This window comes from Melopsittacus undulatus, chromosome 21 (assembly GCF_012275295.1).
Source record: "Melopsittacus undulatus isolate bMelUnd1 chromosome 21, bMelUnd1.mat.Z, whole genome shotgun sequence".
In the NCBI taxonomy this organism is placed as follows: domain Eukaryota; kingdom Metazoa; phylum Chordata; class Aves; order Psittaciformes; family Psittaculidae; genus Melopsittacus; species Melopsittacus undulatus.
Window position 1 is genome coordinate 2,313,157 of NC_047547.1, and position 16,368 is coordinate 2,329,524.

Sequence of the window (16,368 nt, forward strand, 5' to 3'; positions counted from 1 at the left end):
ATGTGAACGGGCTGGGGAGCGGACTTCGCTCGCCCCTCTGCCGCCGGGGTACCGAGTAAGTGAGCGGGTGCTGCCGTCCTGTGGACAAAGCTCGGTACTGCAGGTGGGGGGGCTCGGTGTGGCGCTGAGCTCCTCCTGCTGCTGCCATCCTGTGGACAAAGCTCGGTACTGCAGGTGGTGTCTGATGGAGAGGTGCGGCGTGGCGCTGAGCGCCTCTCGCTGCTGCCATCCTGTGGACAACGCTCGGTACTGCAGGTGGTGTCTGATGGAGAGGTGCGGCGTGGCGCTGAGCGCCTCTCGCTGCTGCCATCCTGTGGACAACGCTGGGTACTGCAGGCAGAGGGGAGTCGCTGTGTGGCGTTCACTGAGGAATCACTTTGCAAATTCCTTCAGTAACTCCCGCAGTATTTCAGGGTGTGAAATGATGGGCTCCATCCTCCTCTGTTTGCAGTGCTGAAGCACGTCCACTACCTCAGTTGGACCTTTGAATAACTAAGAATAGCTTTGTATCAGGAACGGTTAACCCTAATGGCTACTTTCTTTTAATTGGCCCTGTCTTGTCTTTTCCACCCTTTTCCCCATGCTGAAGATGGACAGAAAGGTCCAAGATTCCAGCCTTTCCATGACTAAAATGGACTAGACTGGGCTCTGTGTGTGCTGTGCACCTCTGACACTCACCTTATCAGAGTGATCCCACGCTATGCAATGCATCACTGCTGGTTTACACTGCTCAGCCCTCCACACTGTTGCTTTACGCTTAAAAAGCAAAACCTAAGTCAACTGAGGAATCCTGCACCGTTTATTCTCTTGCGCCCGATGCCTGATTGAACGTGATGGTTTGGATTCAATGATCATTGTCTTTGTGTCTTGCAGATCTGTTTCCAGTAAGCCTGGGCAAAAACTCTCACAGGGATGGTTTGAATCCATTCCAGCTGCTCCCGCTTCTGCCCGGGGTTCAGTCCTCAGCACGGGGGGAATTCTTGTCCTGGGGGGTGGGCTCAGGCCCTGGGGAGCAGCATCGCTTCACCCCCAAAGTGATGGTACCCAGTGGTGCCACCAGTGATGTCCCCCTCCTCACAGCATCATCCCTGTGCCCCCCTGCTGGGGTCACTGATGTGTCCCCCTCCAGGGGGTCCCCGTTTCCCCCCACCCCAGGATCCCCACGATGGTCAGGACCTGGACCCCGATGGAAGGGGCGGGGCTTAGAGGAACCGGGGGCGTGGTCAGATGCTGAAATGGGCGTGGTTTACACTGGCCCCGCCCCTCCGGGGCTGATAAAGCGGCTCTCTCAGCGCCGCGTCCCGGCCATGACCCTGCGGCGGCGGCGGCGGCTCCGGCCGAAGGAGGATGCGGTGGTGGCGGCGGCGGCCCCGGAGCGCCCCGGCCCCGCCGACGTTTACCGAGCGCTGGCGGCCGCCGGGGGCACCCTGCCCCGGGTGCGCAAGGTAGGGCTGCGGCCGGGGCGGCGGCGCCTCCCCGCTGCCCCCCGCCCGTTCCCGGTGGGGAGCGGTAACGGGGGCTCAGGGGGTGTGAGCGGGGATGCGGGGTCGCTGCTGCCCGCACCCTGCGGGGCTGCCCCGGCGGCGTCCCTGGGCTCCTGTCCTGCCCCGACGGCCCCTGACCCTTTCCCCATGTCCCCGTCCTGCCCCGGTGACCCCCCCCCAGCATCTCCCCATCCTCCCGCAGCATCTTCCCGGTGTCCCCATCCTGCTCCCGTGTTGTCCCCCCCCAAGCGTCACGTCCTGCGCTAGTTCCTCCTCACGTCCTACTCTGTGGCTTTGGGGGCGCAGGGACAGGCCCGCACCCCGGTGGACGTGGCCTTGGCACAGACGCGTCCCTGCGGCCCCACAGGGCCCTGCCCCATGGAGGGGGGTCACGGGGCTCGCAGGGGTCTGGGCTCGGCCGTAGCGGGACACGCGCCCCTGGGAAAGCCCCTTTCCAGCGGCGTCGGGGCTGTCACCGCCTGACGCTCCCCCCCGCGGCCCCGCGGCGCTTCCTGAGCGTCGGGGGGAAGCGGGAGCGGAGCCGACATCCGGAGCAGAAGCGGCTCCCGCGGCCGCGCTGGCACCGGCCCGGGCCCCGCTCAGCGGCCAAGGCTCCGTCCCCGACGGGCGCCCCGCGTCACCCGGCGGCTCCGGACGGGGCCTCACGGGGCTGGTGGCACCGAGCGGAGGGAGCCGGTGTCCCCCGTGAGCCCCCTCGAGGCCTCGCTCATGGGGACACCGGTTACAACGGGGCTGCTGCGCGCAGGGGGCGGCCTCGGAGGGGCATTTGGGGACAGCGCTGTCACCTCCTGCCCCGCGGCGAGGGTCCCTCCGCCTCCGCGCCCTCCACAACAGACACTTTGTCCCCGGCAGGGGCGGGGGGGGGCACACGACATTTTACATGAAAACACCCGACTTTGTGACCACAACAGGGCCCCTCTGTGCCCGCGGCCCCCCCGGAGCGTGGCGTGGGGTGCGCTGATGTGAGGGTGGCTTTGAGCACCCATAAAAGCCCCGTTATGCCCAGCCGGCACCGGGGGGGTGATGGGTGCAGCCGGGTGCTGGTTTGGTGCCGGCTTGGCACGGTGCTGCCTGAAGGGACACCCGGTTTTGGCTGTCCCTAGGGGGGGTGACAGGGGAGTGTGTCCCCCCCACTGACACTGTTCTTCTGTTGCAGGGTGCGGGGTTCAAGTGGGGGTCCCCGAGCCAGTCTCCAGAGGAGCACAGGTAGGACGGGGGGGGTGGTCCTTGGGTGTGAGCCCACACTGGAGGGCTGGAAATGGAGGTGCTTTGATGGGGTCACTGCTCCTTTGGGGCCCAGCACCCTTGGAACAAGCTGCAGGGCTCAGGCCAGGGGGTTCCCATCCAGCACAGAGAACACCCAAACCCCAAAGCATCTCAGGGTGTCAGTGGGAGAGTTGGGGCTGGGGGTGCTGGGGGCTCTGCCATGGCCCTGATCCCTGTGTCCCCCCAGGAGGGTGGTGATGCTGGAGAAGAAGGCAGAGGAGACCTTCGGCTTCGAGATCCAGGTGAGTGCCATGGCCATACTGTGCCGTGCCATGCCATGCTGTGCCATGCCATGCTGTGCCATGGCCATGCCATACTGTGCCATGCTGTACCATGCTGTGCCACCCCAGGCCGTGCTCCCCACCCTTCCAGCCTGCACTTTGCTTTGCATCGAGGGTATTTTTACCCTGTCTCTGAGCCAGGGTCTATTTTCAGCACTGACGGAGCTGCCTCGGTGCCGAAGCCTCCCCCGGCCGTGCTGACAGAGGGCAGCCAGGGGGGCACCATACGGGGCGAGAAACCCCCCCACCCGAGGCCTGGTGCTGCCCCACATCACCACAATCACTTACACACTGTGGTCGCTCCCTTATTGCCACGGGGAGGGGACTGGGCACTAGGGGGGCTCCTGCACCTCTCAGCAGCCCCCCCCATGCCCCCATTTCAGACCTATGGGCTGCACCACCAGGACAGGAACAGTGTGGAGATGTTCACCTTCGTGTGCCGGGTGCACGGCGGGAGCCCGGCCGAGGCTGCAGGGCTCAAGGCTGGTGAGCGCATCCCTGGGGGGGTCAGAGACGGTCCTGGGGGGGGGGGAGCATCACTGAGCTCTGTGTGTCCCCCCCACCCCGGCTCTAGGGGACACAATCACGGGGGTGAACGGGCTCAACGTGGAGGGCGTCCGGCACCGGGACATCGTGGAGATCATCAAGAGCTCAGGCAATGTGCTCCGGTGAGCTGGGGGGTGCAGGGGGGGCCCGGGGGGAGCAGTGCCCTGGTGCTGACGGCAGCTGCCCCATAGGCTCGACACGCTCTATGGGACGTCCGTCCGGAGGGCTGAGCTGGAGGCCCGGCTGCAGTACCTGAAGGTGAGGAAGGGGCGCTGGAGGGGGCTCAGGAGGGACTGGGGACCCCCCCCCAGGTTCTCACCCCCCACCCTCTCCCCTGCAGCAAACGCTCTATGAGAAGTGGGGCGAGTACCGCTCGCTGATGGTGCAGGAGCAGCGGCTGGTGCGGGGTGAGTGGGGGCCAGGGAGGGCTTGGGGGGCTGCGGGACACCCCCGGCCCCTTTAACCACCCCCGTGTTCCACATCAGGCGTGGTGGCCAAGGACCCCAGCATCTACGACACGCTGGAGTCGATCCGCTGGTGCCTGCAGGGCGAGGGGGGGCTCCCCGGCGGCTCCCCCCGCGCCAGCGGCAGCGATGACTCCTTGTACCAGACCTGCCTCTTCGCCTCCGCCGATTCCTTGGACCGGGACAAGGACGGGGACAAGGACAGGGGCACCTCGGGGCCTGCGCCCCCCCCACCGCGGCCGCGGCCAGCCCTGGCCCGCAGCACCAGCCTCAAGTGTGGGGCGGGCCCCGGGGCGCGGTTGTGGGGCAGGGCCGGGGACCCCGGGGAGGGGGCGGCCGCTGCCCCCCGCAAGGGCAGGCACAGCAGCTTCCGCCGGCGGCTGCTCAAGTTCATCCCGGGGCTGAACCGGGCGCTGGAGGAGGAGGAAAGTCACCTCTAACGGGGGTACCGGGAGGAGCATCACCTCTAACGGGGGTACCGGGAGGAGCATCACCTCTAATGGGGGTTAACGAAAGGAGCATCACCTCTAACGGGGGTTAACGAAAGGAGCATCACCTCTAAAGGGGGTTAACGAAAGGAGCATCACCTCTAAAGGGGTACCAGGAGGAGTCACCTGTAACGGGGGTACCGAGCCCCCCCCAGGCTTATTTATTTATTTATTGCAAGGGACTACGAGCCCCCCCCGGGGGCCACTGGAGGAGCTTGGGGTCAGCCCCAGGGGTCCTGGCTTGGCTCACTCAATCCATAGGGGCCCTCAGCAGCATGGGACAGACACGGACCCCGGCCCGGCGCACGAAGCCACCGCTCATCTCAGGAACCGGTGCCATCCTCACTGGGGGACATGGGGGGACTCTGCGTGTGCCCCCCCACCCCAGCTCGGGGCTCACGGGGGTCCCACCCCAGCAGCTTTTGTACCAATACAGAGACGTTTTGCAGTGCTGTGTGGCTGTGATGGGGGTACACAGAGCCCGGAGGGGGGGGGGGGGTTGTCCCCCAGGCCCCCGTGATGCCCCTTTGCAGGTGTGAGTGATGTCACCGAGGACGCGTCCGTGTCCCCATGCCCTGGGCCCCGTCCCGGCTCTGTGGGGCCCTGACCAGGCCCTTCCTGCTCCTGCTTCCTCCGGCAGCCGGTCGGGAAGCTGGTCCCAGCCGAGCCCTTCCGCCCGGGATGGGCACGGGGGTCCCTGTACACCCTGCCCCGGGGTCCACAGACCACCCCCCCTCCCGGCTTCTGCAGCGAGCACCCATGGGTGCAATGGAGTGGCCTTATACAAGGGCTCCATAGAAACCCCCAGTGCTCTGTTCCAGGCTCCGTGCCTGTTTCCCCTCTACCTTTCACCCGTTCCTACCTGGGACATCATTGTTTTAGGGACCCCCAGCTCTGAGGTTCTCCACCCCACAACTGGGCTCAGGGGGTCTGGCCATGGCTCAGCCCCCCACAGCCCCAGGGGGGGCTGCAGGAGGATTTGAGGATCAGAACCCAGGGGTTGTGGGGGCATGTGTACTACATGTGTGTTACACGTGTGTGTTACATACGTGTGCTACATGTATGTTACATACGTGTGGTACATGTGTGTGCTGCGGGGCTCCGTGTGCCCATGCCTGTGCCGTGTGCATGGGGCCGCCCCGGCTCCCCACCGCTCTCCTGCCTTGTCCCCGTTCCAGCACCGCTCTGTGCTTGGACATTTATGGTCCGGCTCCCGGGGCCGCGCTCGGTCTCTGCCAGGGTCGGGGCGCCCCGTCCTGGTCACGGCCATCACGGGACCCCCCCCCCCCGTCAGCTGCTGCCCCACACGGGGCTGTTTTTAGCCCGGCGTGTGCCCGCCGCTGGCTGGACACCGCGGTCACGCGTGGCACCGGCAGAGCCGGGAAGTGCTGGAGGCTGAGGATGCGGGATATGGGTTGGGAATGCCTGGAGCAGCCTCTCACTACCGACAAATATGGACTCAGGGCTGGGAGCCAGGCCCGGCCATGGGCATCCTGCGCCCAGCACCCAGACATGAGCACCCCGAGGCCGCTGTGAGCCAGGGCTCCCCCTGCGCACCCCCTCATGGCCTTGCCGGGGTGACCGGGCTCCGGTTTCTCTCCACCCCCGGGGTACAGCTAATCCCGTGTGCGGGGGCTGCCGGTGTCACCGCCTGCCTCCAGCTCTGCTACCGACCCCCATCGGCTCCGGGAACCTCGGCCTGACCCTGCCCGAGGGGTTCCTGCCCGTATCCCCGCGCCGGCACCGGCTGCAGCCCCAGCCCAAGCCCCGGTACCGGCCGCGGGGACTCCCTGTAGGTCCCGATCGAGCCCTGGGATCCCCGCGGGGGCAGCTCCGGTGATACCGCGGGATCCCGGGGACGTCATCGGCCAGGTGTGACGTCACGGGGCCGTCTCGCCTGGGACTGGCGGCGCGAGGGAGCCGGGAACGGGCGGCGGGAGAAGGCACCGGTACCTCCGGTATCCCCGGTACCCCCGGACCCTTCCGGTGCGGGCTTCCCCATCGCGGGGCCGGCTCCCGTGAAGCCGGGCAGGGTCCTGGCACCGGAGTCCCGGCATCTCCTCCTTGGGCCCCGCTCCCCACCACTGCAGCCCCGAAGCCCCGGGGATGGGCGGGTGCCTGAGAAACACCCCCACAGCGCGGACTGCGATTACCGAGGACACGGCGACACCGGCCCCAAGGTCTCTGTGCTCCCCCGGTGGGGCTCTGCCGCTGCTGGGGGGCTCTGCGGAGGTGGCACTAACGGGGATGGCATTAACGGGGCTGACAACCCGGGGGGCACGAAAGCGAACGCAGGCAGGGGCCACCTACAACCCTCGTTTTGCCCCCGAAACCGGGTACCGTTGGGTACCGAGGTAGTACCGGTGGGCACAGGGGGGTTACCGCGGCGGTCACGGGGGGGCACCGAGACCCTCTCCGCCCGCCCCTCGCCCTCCCGTCGGCCCTGCCCGGCCCCGCACGGGCTGAGCTCATCTTTCCAGCCCGCGGGCGGTGTTCCCGGCGCTGGGCGCTCGCCAGCAGCCGCCGCTGTTTCCATCGGCCCGGCCAAGGGTCTCCCCGCAGGGACCGGGTGTGATGCGGGACCCCGAGTCCCATGCAGCCCCCACCGGTACCCGGCCATCGAGCGGGAGGAGACCGGGGGGACCGGCACCAAAAGTAACGGAGTAATGAGCAGTGGGCACAGCGGCACCGGGGATACAGGAGAGCACTGGGGATACCGGCATCAGGGATAGCGGCAGGGATGGGGTACCGGGGATACCGCACCTTGAGGGTCCCGGGGACGGGAGTACCGAGGTTAGCGGCAGCGAGGGGGCACCGGAGATGGGGTCATCGAGGGGGTACCGACGATGGGAACATCACCGGAGATACCTGCGCCAAGGGGGCACCGGGGATGCCAGCACTGAGGGGTTACCGGACACAGAGGAACCAGCGGGGATAACGGCACCGGGAGATGCCAGCAGCGGGGTACCAGCAGCGAGGGGACACCGGGGATACCCCGCCCCGCCCATCCCGGTGCCGACACCGGGGCCTCCCCCCCCCGTGTCCCCTCCCCCTCCCGCTCCGGGAGCCCCGGGGGGGGGTGGGGGATGCGGGGGGCTCCCGAGCTATTTTTAGCCGGGTCCGCGCGGGTATTTTTAGCGCGAGCGCCGCGGTTGCGTCAATGGAACCCCGCGTGCGTCACGGCCGCGCCCCCGCCGGAACCGCCCCCCCCCCCTCGCCGCCGTGCGTCACGGGCCCGCGCACCGCCCCGCGCGTCACCGAGCGCTTAAGAGAAAGTAGTGGCGGGGCCGGAGCCCGGCGGAGCCCGCGGAGGAGGAGCGGGAGCGGCATCGGGAGCGGGGCGCAGGCACCGCGGTACGGGCGGCACCGAGCGGGGCAACGGGAGGGAGAAGGGATCGGGAGCTCCGGTGGCACCGGAGGCTCAGGGCGGTGCGGGTTCTGCAAAGGGCATGGGTCGGGAGTGCCGGTGGCACCGGGGAAACCGGGTCGGGAGTGTCGGTGGCACCGGAGACTCAGGGATGTGGGCGTTCTGCAAAGTGCATTGTGCAGTGTCGGGCGTTCCGGTGGCACCGGGGGACTCGGGTCTTGCCTGTCCAAAAAAGAGACGAGTCCCGGCGAGCCCCGCTGCCACGGGAGAGGGTGGAAGGGACCGGACCGTGCGGGGCTGCTCCTCGGAGGCAGCGGGGAGAGCCGGGAGCGGAGGCGCACCCGACACCGGGCTCCCGGAGGAGCCGTTTCTCCCGATCCCGCATGGGACACCCCGCCGGGGACACCCCACCAAGCAGAGCGGGCACGGAGCTGGAGGGGGCAGCATCATGAGGGCGGGAGTGCGTGGGCAGCCGGCGGGGGCATCACGGTGTAGGCAGGGGGTGCAAGCAGTGGGGCAGTCAATGGGTGCAAGCAGGGGGTGCAGGCAATGAGTGCAGGCAGAGGGTGCAGGCAGTGAGGCAGTCAGAGTGCAGACAGGTGGTGCAGGCAGGTGGCAGGCAATGGGTGCAGGCAGCGGGCCAGGCAAGGAGTGCAGGCAGGACGTGGGTAGCGTTACCTGCTGCCGGCTGCTGTCACCCGCCCGCAGCACAGGGCCCCATGCCAGGGGCTGCCACCTGCCCGTGCAGGCAGCACCCATCGTGCCCTGGCACAGGCAGCTGCCTGCGCTCCTGGATCAGGAGCCTGCAGTTACTGCCCAGGCCATGGGCAGCGCAGTGTCTGCGAGGGTGATCTGTGCCCTGCGGGGGTTCATGGCAGGGGGACCCCAAATGCCTCCAGCGAGGGGCAAAGTGTTTGAGTAAGGAAGCTGCCACCAGTGTCCTCCGGCTGTGTGCGGGGACAGGAGGCAGTTGGGGGGGGGGTCACCATCCCTTCTGAACCCACTGCAGGAGCACATCAGAGCCCCAGTCCCTGGTGGATGGTCCCAAACCCCACCGGGGCCACCCCACGGGTGCCAGGGCTGGAACCAGGCTGGGTATTTTTAACCCTGGCTCCTGGGGCAGGGATCGGCTTTCCCGGAGCCGGGGAAAGCTGCCCGGGTTTGGCTGGGGGAAGCCGGTGACTGAGCTGGCAGCGGGGCCGGGGCTGCCGGGGGCCGGGCACGCTGTGACCTTTAAAGGTCTGCAAGATGAATTACATTATCATCTTGCCATCGGGTCACTCCTGCCTCGGCTTTCAGCTGCACCGGGACTCCTCTTGTGTCCCACATGGGGCCGGATCTGTGCCGCGGCGCTGGGGGACACTGGGGTGGGCTCCGCACGCCCCGCAGTCGGTGGCTTTGGTTGCTTCGCTTTCCCGATAGGCCCCGGAACGGGTCATGGGGGGAGTGGGAGCTTCAAGCCCTGGTTCAGCCCCGGCTTCCCCCGGCCAGCCCCGGGACTTGGGAATCCGCCGGCCGCATTCCTCGCTCCTTCCCTTTCGGCGGCTTTGCTAAGCCAGCGTTTTGGGGAATGTCCTTTGCGCCCATTGGCTGCAGCCTGACCTTTTGTGGGGACAGTGGCGGCTGCCACCGGGCACCAGCGGCTCGGGGGGTCCGGATCCGGCACGGGGGGACCCCGGGGAAGCCCCCGTTGGTTCTCGCCCCATCTCCATCCTCCGGGGGGCGAGCGGCCGCGGTGGTGTCCCCGCTGACGCCCTCCTCTCCCCGCAGAGATGCCCTGCATCCAGGCGCAGTACGGCACAGCGGGCACCGGCCCCTGCGAGCGCTGCCCGGCAGAGCTGCTCAGCCCCGACGGCGGCCGATTCCCTATGGAAGTGGCCGGAGCCGACCTGGCGGCCGCCCCAGCCCTGCCCAGCTTCAGCACCTTCATGGAGGGCTACGCCGGCGAGTTCGATGCCTTCCTCTACCAGCTGCCTGCCGGCAGCCAGCCCACGGCCGCCTTCAAGCTGGAAGACTTCCAGGTTTACGGCTGCTACCCCAGCGCCTTCGGCGGGCAGCAGGATGAGACCCTCTCCTCCAGCGGCTCGGACTGTTACGGCAGCCCCTGCTCCGTCCCCTCGCCCGCCACGCCGGGCTTCCAACCGCCCCAAGCTCCGGGCTGGGAGGGCTCCTTCGGGGGGTTCTCTCCCTTGCCGAACTACGAGGGTGCGCAGCCCTGGGCTGAGCCGGCCAAGGGCGGGGGGTCCCAGTCCCCCTTCTTCACCTTCAGCCCCCCAGCACCCAGCCCCGGGGGTTCTCCCGGCACCCTAAAGGGACAACCGGGCCCCTCGGCCCGCCTGGACCCGCGGCTGCTGGACACAGACGCCTTTACCCCGGGTCAGGGCTCCCCCGGGGGCTTCCACGGGCTGCCGCTGGCCCCTACCTCGCCGCTGCTGGAGGGGCCAGCGCTGGCCCCTGCCAAGACACGGAGCCCCGGGGCTGGCGACGGCCGCTGCGCCGTGTGCGGTGACAACGCTTCGTGCCAGCACTACGGCGTGCGGACCTGCGAGGGCTGCAAGGGCTTCTTCAAGGTAAAGGGATCCCCCCAATCCCAACCCGCTGCCGGGATACTCCCACAATGCTTTGCAGCAGCCGGAGGAGGATGCTACAGGGCACCCCGGGGAGGGGCAGGGCACTGAGCGCGGCCCCCGGAGCCCTCCCCATGGATGCGGAGCCGGATGCTGGGCTGGGGCGGGAGGCAGGGGAGGACAGAAGGGCTTTTGTTCGGTGGCTTCAGCGCCCCGGGCTGAGCTGGGGCTGCTCCTTCCCCGCCCGCAGCGCACGGTGCAGAAGAACGCCAAGTACATCTGCCTGGCCAACAAGGACTGTCCCGTGGACAAGCGGCGGAGGAACCGCTGCCAGTTCTGCCGCTTCCAGAAGTGCCTGGCAGTCGGAATGGTCAAAGAAGGTACCGGGAACCCATCCTGGAGCTGGGGGGAGAGGGGGTGTCCCGCTCCACAGCCTGTGCTGAGGACAGACACGTTCATTGCATGTCCCTTGCTGCAGTGGTCCGGACCGACAGCCTGAAGGGGCGACGGGGCCGGCTGCCCTCCAAGCCCAAGCAGCCACCGGATACGTCCCCCATGAGCCTCATCACCTCCCTGGTGCGGGCACACATCGACTCCATCCCCAGCGCCACCAAGCTTGACTACTCCAAGGTAAGGCCGATGCCATCCTGTACCATGGCTGGGGCTGCTCCGGGGCCAGATCCTGAGCCAGTTCCCAACCCGGTTCCCGTGGCAGTTCCAGGAGTCGGTGCCGTGCCAGTTCGAGAAGGAGGACTCGGTGGATGTGCAGCAGTTCTATGATCTGCTCACCGGCTCCATGGACGTCATCCGCAAGTGGGCTGAGAAGATCCAAGGCTTCACTGAGCTGCCCAAGGAGGACCAGGACCTGCTGCTGGAATCTGCCTTCCTCGAGCTCTTCATCCTGCGCCTGGCCTACCGGTGGGCCTCGGGGGCACGGCATGGGGAGCCTGGGGGGTATCCTCAGTGGGATGACACACGGTTGTCCCCTCAGCTCCAAGCCAGAGGAAGGGAAGCTCATCTTCTGCAACGGGGTGGTGCTGCACCGCCTGCAGTGCGTGCGGGGCTTCGGCGAGTGGATCGATGCCATCCTCGAGTTCTCCCAGAGCCTGCACCGCATGAGCGTCGATGTTCCCTCCTTCTCCTGCCTCGCTGCCCTCGTCATCATCACAGGTGAGCCCCAGCCCCGTCCCCGCGCCGTCCCCATCCCCACCGATCCCCATGGCCTCACCTCTCTGCGTGTCCCCACTCCCAGACCGCCACGGGCTGAAGGAGCCCAAGCGTGTGGAGGAGCTGCAGAACCGCATCGTGGGCTGCCTGAAGGAGCACGTAGCGGCGGCGGGGCCGGAGCCCGCCCGCCCCGGCTGCCTCTCCAAGCTGCTGGGGAAGCTGCCGGAGCTGCGCAGCCTCTGCACACAGGGGCTGCAGCGCATCTTCTACCTGAAGCTGGAGGACCTGGTGCCACCACCGCCCATCGTCGACAAGATCTTCATGGACACGCTGCCCTTCTGAAGCCTCCCCATCCCTCAGGGATAACCCGGCTCCCACGTGTGCCTTCATGGCGCTGCCTCAGTGCCTTTCCCCTGGGGGGGCATCGCCGGTGCGGTGCTCCCCATCTCCCCTGTAAAAACACCCCCTTTGTAAATAGCGAGCGGACGGATCCTGTACAGAGCGGGGGGGCGCGGAGGGGGGGTCCCCTCAAACTCCCTCCCAGCCCCTTCATATATTTTTCCTTTATTTTTTTCCTCTTTGGGCCATTTTCTGTATATAAACTTGTACGAAAGCTGCCAACAGTGCCCGTTTCCCTCGTGCATCCTCCCTGCCTGTACCAGCTGGGGGGGCCGTTTGGGGACGGGGGGGGGGGGCCGGAGCCGCACGTTGCCCACGCTGCTGCCCTTGAACCGTCACTCAACCCCGGCACCTGTCGCCCGCCTGATTTATGATCCCTAAAATAACCGGGAAGCGTGACCATGTCCCCCTTGTCCCTTGGGATGTGGCCAGTGCCAGCGCCAGCCGTGGCGGGGGGAGCGGGGGGTCCTGGTGCGCTGGGGGGGGGGGGACGGAGCTGGTGCCGTGTGTGTGTGTGTCCCCCAGCTTGTCCCCTTCATCCATCCGGGGACAGCCTGGCCCTGGAGCCAATGTCAATGGGGACACCGAGGGCCGGTGCTGAACAAGGGCCACATTGAAGGGCTGGACCGGGGGGGGCCCGCGGCAGCACATAACAAGGGTCCCTCTGTCCCCCCCTGCCACCCACCCCCACCATGGGCACAGTGCTGACGCACAGCAGAGCCATGGCGGGGGGGTGTTTTGGGGGGTAGGATGGCCTTATTCAGCAGTGATGGGGGGAAAAGGGGGGCTATGACTTGGTGCTGGGCTGCAATAGCTATGTCATGCTGTGGGGCAGGAATGTCTGTGTCCTTCCATGCCAGTCCCAATGTGCACCCCAAGGGCACGGACTGGCACAGAGCAGGGTGGTGGGGCCCTGTCCCCTCTCCGCAGGGTCCCACACGGTGCCCACCTTGTCCTTATCCCCGTCCCCATCCCCTTGGCAGCGGCTGCAGCAGGAGGGATGGGGACAATGGTGCCAGTGGGGCCGGGTAAAAATAGCCCCGGGGCTGGCACAGGCCCCACTGGCTGCCCCAGAGCCGCATGGCATCGACACATGTGCCACACGTGCCACACGTGTGCACGGTGACACGCCATGGCCACAGCCCCCCCTCTGTGCACACCAGCACACGTGTCCCCACAGGGGCAGGGCTGGTCTGATGCCAATGTGCCCTGTGCCTGTTCCCCCTGTCCCTGTTCCCCCATGTCCATCCATCCTCCCTGTGCCTGTTCCTCCTGTCCCTGTTCCCCCATGTCCATCCATCCTCCCTGTCCCTGTGTCCCCATGTCCCTGTGTCCGGTATCCCCTGAGCCCCGTGTCTCCATCTCCCTCTGTTCCCCTCTCTCTGGTGTCCCCCTTTCCGTGTGTCCCAGTGTCCCCATGTCCCTATGGTCCCATGTCCGTCTGTCCCCGCCTTCCCCAGGTCCTCACGTTGGTGTCCCCATGTCCTGTGTCCTGTGACCTCTCTCCTCGTCCCCTATGGGGTGTCCCTGTCCCCATCCTGGCGGGTCACGGGGGGTCACGGGAGGGCCCCAGCTCCGGTGCAGTTCCGCCTCCAGCCCAGGGGGCGCTGTGAGCTCTTGCGCCGCTCTGCGCCGCGGAGGGCCCAGCTCTGTGGTGCATCTGCCCGGAACGAACCAAGCGGGAAGCAGCGGGGAGGAGGAGCCGCGGAACGGGGACAGCGATTCCGCCGCCAGGGCCGCACGGCGCCGGGAACGCCACCGAGAAGCACAGCGTTAATACCGAGAGGTTAGAGCGAGGAAACACGGCTTCTACTGCGGGGTGCGCAGGCGCCTTGGTCGATGGCGTGTTCTGCCCCCCCCATCACAGATGGGCTGCTCCACTTCCCTCCTCCCTGCGGTCAGATGGTCGGGCCCGGGCGGTGAGTGCGGGGCAGGGGCCGGAGGGAGCGGGGCCGGGACGCCGGGAGAGGCCGAGGGGAGCGGGGGGAGCCGGGCCCGAGCGGGGGGAGCCGGGCCCGAGGGGGGGGGACACCGAGGGTGGGTCCGGGGCACAACGAGGCTCTGCTGCCCCGCAGGAGCCGGTGCTGTGCCCCCCCCCGAGCCGGCCCCGCCATGAACTGCCGCGCCGAGGTGCTGGAGGTGTCGGTGGAGGCCCGGCAGGTGGAGGAGGCCATGCTGGCCGTGCTGCACACGGTGCTGCTGCACCGGAGCACCGGCAAGTTCCACTACAAGAAGGAGGGCACCTACTCCATCGGCACCGTGGGCACGCAGGACGTGGACTGCGACTTCATCGACTTCGCCTACGTCCGGGTCTCCTCCGAGGAGCTGGACCGAGCCCTGCGCAAGGCGGTGGGGGAGTTCAAGGTAAGGGGCCCCTGGGGTAAAGCAGGAGCTCAGGTAAAGGGGCTTCCATGGGGGCAAAGGAGCTCAGGGCAGGGTCTGCAATGGGAAGGGCCTTCCTTGTCCCCCCATGTGCTGTCGCTGTAGGATGCGCTGCGCAGCTCGGGCAGCGATGGGATGGGGCAGATTTCCCTGGAGTTCTACCAGAAGAAGAAGTCGCGTTGGCCCTTCTCGGACGAGTGCATCCCCTGGGAGCTGTGGACCATCAAGGTGAACGTGGTGAACCTGGCCAACGAGCAGGAGCGGCAGATCTGCCGCGAGAAGGTGGGAGAGAAGCTCTGCGAGAAGATCATCAACATCGTGGAGGTGATGAACCGCCACGAGTACCTGCCCAAGATGCCCACGCAGTCGGAGGTGGACAACGTCTTCGACACCAGCCTCAAGGATGTGCAGCCCTACCTCTACAAGATCTCCTACCAGATCACGGACACGCTGGGCACCTCGGTCACCACCACCATGCGCCGCCTCATCAAGGACACTCTGGCCCTGTAGGTGCCACCAAGGCAGCTTCACCTGCCCCTGGCTCTTTGGGACCTCGGACCCCTCCTCCCCACCTCCAGAAAGCCTCTGCCAGGAGCTGGACTTGGCCTGGGCCTTAATTGGGGGTTGCTGCTTGTTTGTTTTGCACCACGGGGCACTTGCCCGGCCTGGAGAACCGGCTCCACAGCTCCCAGTGTGGCTGAGGGCTGCTGGGTCCTCAGTGGGAGCTGGGATGGCTTCCAAACCCCGGCCAGCCCTGCCTGTGCCGGCCCTCCAGCCCTCTCTGTGCAGCACAGCCAGTGCTGTCCCTGTCTGTCCCCTGTGGTGGCACCCCCAGGGACGAGCTGCTGCCCCCCCGGGGGCAACAATAAAGTGTTCCTCCTTTCCTATGGAGTCTGCTCCTGTCCTGGCAGTCGATGGCATCCGCCTGCTCCCCCCCCCATCCCCATCCCACCCCCAGGGAGAGGAGCCTCCCACGTGGTGCATCCAGGGGATGGGACAATTCCTACATCACCAAGGGGGGGTCAAAGCCGCTTCCTTCCCCTGGTGCTGGCTCTGCGGGGGGGGCCCGCGGGTGATGCAGACGGTCCCTGACATCACTTAAACCCTCCCGTCTGTCACTGCCACCACTCTGCTCCCAGGAGGAAGAGGAGGAGGAGGAGGAGGAGATGCTGAACACCACATTGGCCCACACCAGCGCCTGGGGGGTGGCCCAGGCCGCCCAGATTGCCCTTGTCCTGGTGCTCGGTGTCACCATTGCCTTGGCCCTCCTCTTCCTCGGCTGTAACCTGCTGATGAGAGCCGAGCCCCTGGCGGCCCCCCCGGCCCAGGGTGAGCGGCGCCCATCCCATGAGGGGGCTCCCGAGGGCACGGAGGGACCCGTCTGACCCCATGGATGGACACAGGGACCCGTCTGACCCCATGGATGGACACATGGACGCCACTGAGCCCCATGGATGGACACAGGGACCTGTCTGACCCCATGGATGGACACAGGGACCTGTCTAACCCCATGGATGGATACAGGGATGCAGGGATGGACGGAGGGACCACAGCAGCTTCACCCACAGCATCACAGATAGAGTGCACAGTGCCTGGGACTTGTGCTCATGGATTAGAAGGGTCCTGGGCAGGGTCTGGATGTGGCCCTGGGCGCGGCGGTTCTGGTAATCCCCTGGGGGGGATTAAGGGAAACTTTTATTCCCTGTTGTCAGGGTTAATCCTTGGGCTGGGCCCTGCCCTGGGGACTGCATCTGCCCCACTGTGCTGGGGGGGGGGAGGATCTGGGGTTGCATCCTGCCCTTCCCAGCCCCTTGTATCCCAAAGGTGGAGATACTGGAGCCTCATCCTTTGGCCCCAGTGATCCTCAGGCTGTATCCTGTCCTTCCATCCCCTTTTCCCTTTGATCCCAACCCCCCCCCAGCCCTAAACTGTCCCC

The 16,368-nt window shown here is 67.0% G+C and overlaps 3 protein-coding genes across 3 annotated transcripts; all 3 read left to right on the plus strand.

The window, feature by feature from the left end:
• The first annotated feature begins 1,307 nt into the window (after positions 1-1,307).
• On the plus strand, positions 1,308-4,998 carry TAMALIN (trafficking regulator and scaffold protein tamalin). The gene is made up of 8 exons (XM_034071531.1): positions 1,308-1,445; positions 2,662-2,711; positions 2,959-3,013; positions 3,436-3,538; positions 3,627-3,720; positions 3,790-3,856; positions 3,939-4,005; positions 4,084-4,998. The coding sequence occupies exons 1-8, from the start codon at positions 1,308-1,310 to the stop codon at positions 4,500-4,502; spliced, it is 993 nt and encodes a 330-aa protein (XP_033927422.1). The 3' UTR covers positions 4,503-4,998.
• A 2,873-nt stretch (positions 4,999-7,871) lies between these two features.
• On the plus strand, positions 7,872-12,269 carry NR4A1 (nuclear receptor subfamily 4 group A member 1). Its single transcript, XM_034071508.1, has 7 exons — positions 7,872-7,904; positions 9,688-10,487; positions 10,735-10,864; positions 10,963-11,114; positions 11,200-11,402; positions 11,476-11,654; positions 11,737-12,269. The coding sequence occupies exons 2-7, from the start codon at positions 9,690-9,692 to the stop codon at positions 11,991-11,993; spliced, it is 1,719 nt and encodes a 572-aa protein (XP_033927399.1). The 5' UTR covers positions 7,872-7,904; positions 9,688-9,689; the 3' UTR covers positions 11,994-12,269.
• A 1,636-nt stretch (positions 12,270-13,905) lies between these two features.
• On the plus strand, positions 13,906-15,323 carry ATG101 (autophagy related 101). The gene is made up of 3 exons (XM_034071654.1): positions 13,906-13,969; positions 14,126-14,414; positions 14,538-15,323. The coding sequence occupies exons 1-3, from the start codon at positions 13,953-13,955 to the stop codon at positions 14,940-14,942; spliced, it is 711 nt and encodes a 236-aa protein (XP_033927545.1). The 5' UTR covers positions 13,906-13,952; the 3' UTR covers positions 14,943-15,323.
• Positions 15,324-16,368: the final 1,045 nt, after the last annotated feature.

Excerpts from the sequence above, each read along its gene's own strand:
- TAMALIN (XM_034071531.1), top strand. The coding sequence starts at position 1,308 with ATGACCCTGCGGCGGCGGCGGCGGCTCCGGCCGAAGGAGGATGCGGTG. Across the intron at positions 3,539-3,626 it reads GGCTGCAGGGCTCAAGGCTG|GGGACACAATCACGGGGGTG; the intron begins GTGAGCGCATCC and ends CCCCGGCTCTAG. Across the intron at positions 3,721-3,789 it reads AGCTCAGGCAATGTGCTCCG|GCTCGACACGCTCTATGGGA; the intron begins GTGAGCTGGGGG and ends GCTGCCCCATAG.
- NR4A1 (XM_034071508.1), top strand. The coding sequence starts at position 9,690 with ATGCCCTGCATCCAGGCGCAGTACGGCACAGCGGGCACCGGCCCCTGC. Across the intron at positions 10,865-10,962 it reads AGTCGGAATGGTCAAAGAAG|TGGTCCGGACCGACAGCCTG; the intron begins GTACCGGGAACC and ends CCCTTGCTGCAG. Across the intron at positions 11,115-11,199 it reads CCAAGCTTGACTACTCCAAG|TTCCAGGAGTCGGTGCCGTG; the intron begins GTAAGGCCGATG and ends TTCCCGTGGCAG.
- ATG101 (XM_034071654.1), top strand. Across the intron at positions 14,415-14,537 it reads AGGCGGTGGGGGAGTTCAAG|GATGCGCTGCGCAGCTCGGG; the intron begins GTAAGGGGCCCC and ends CTGTCGCTGTAG.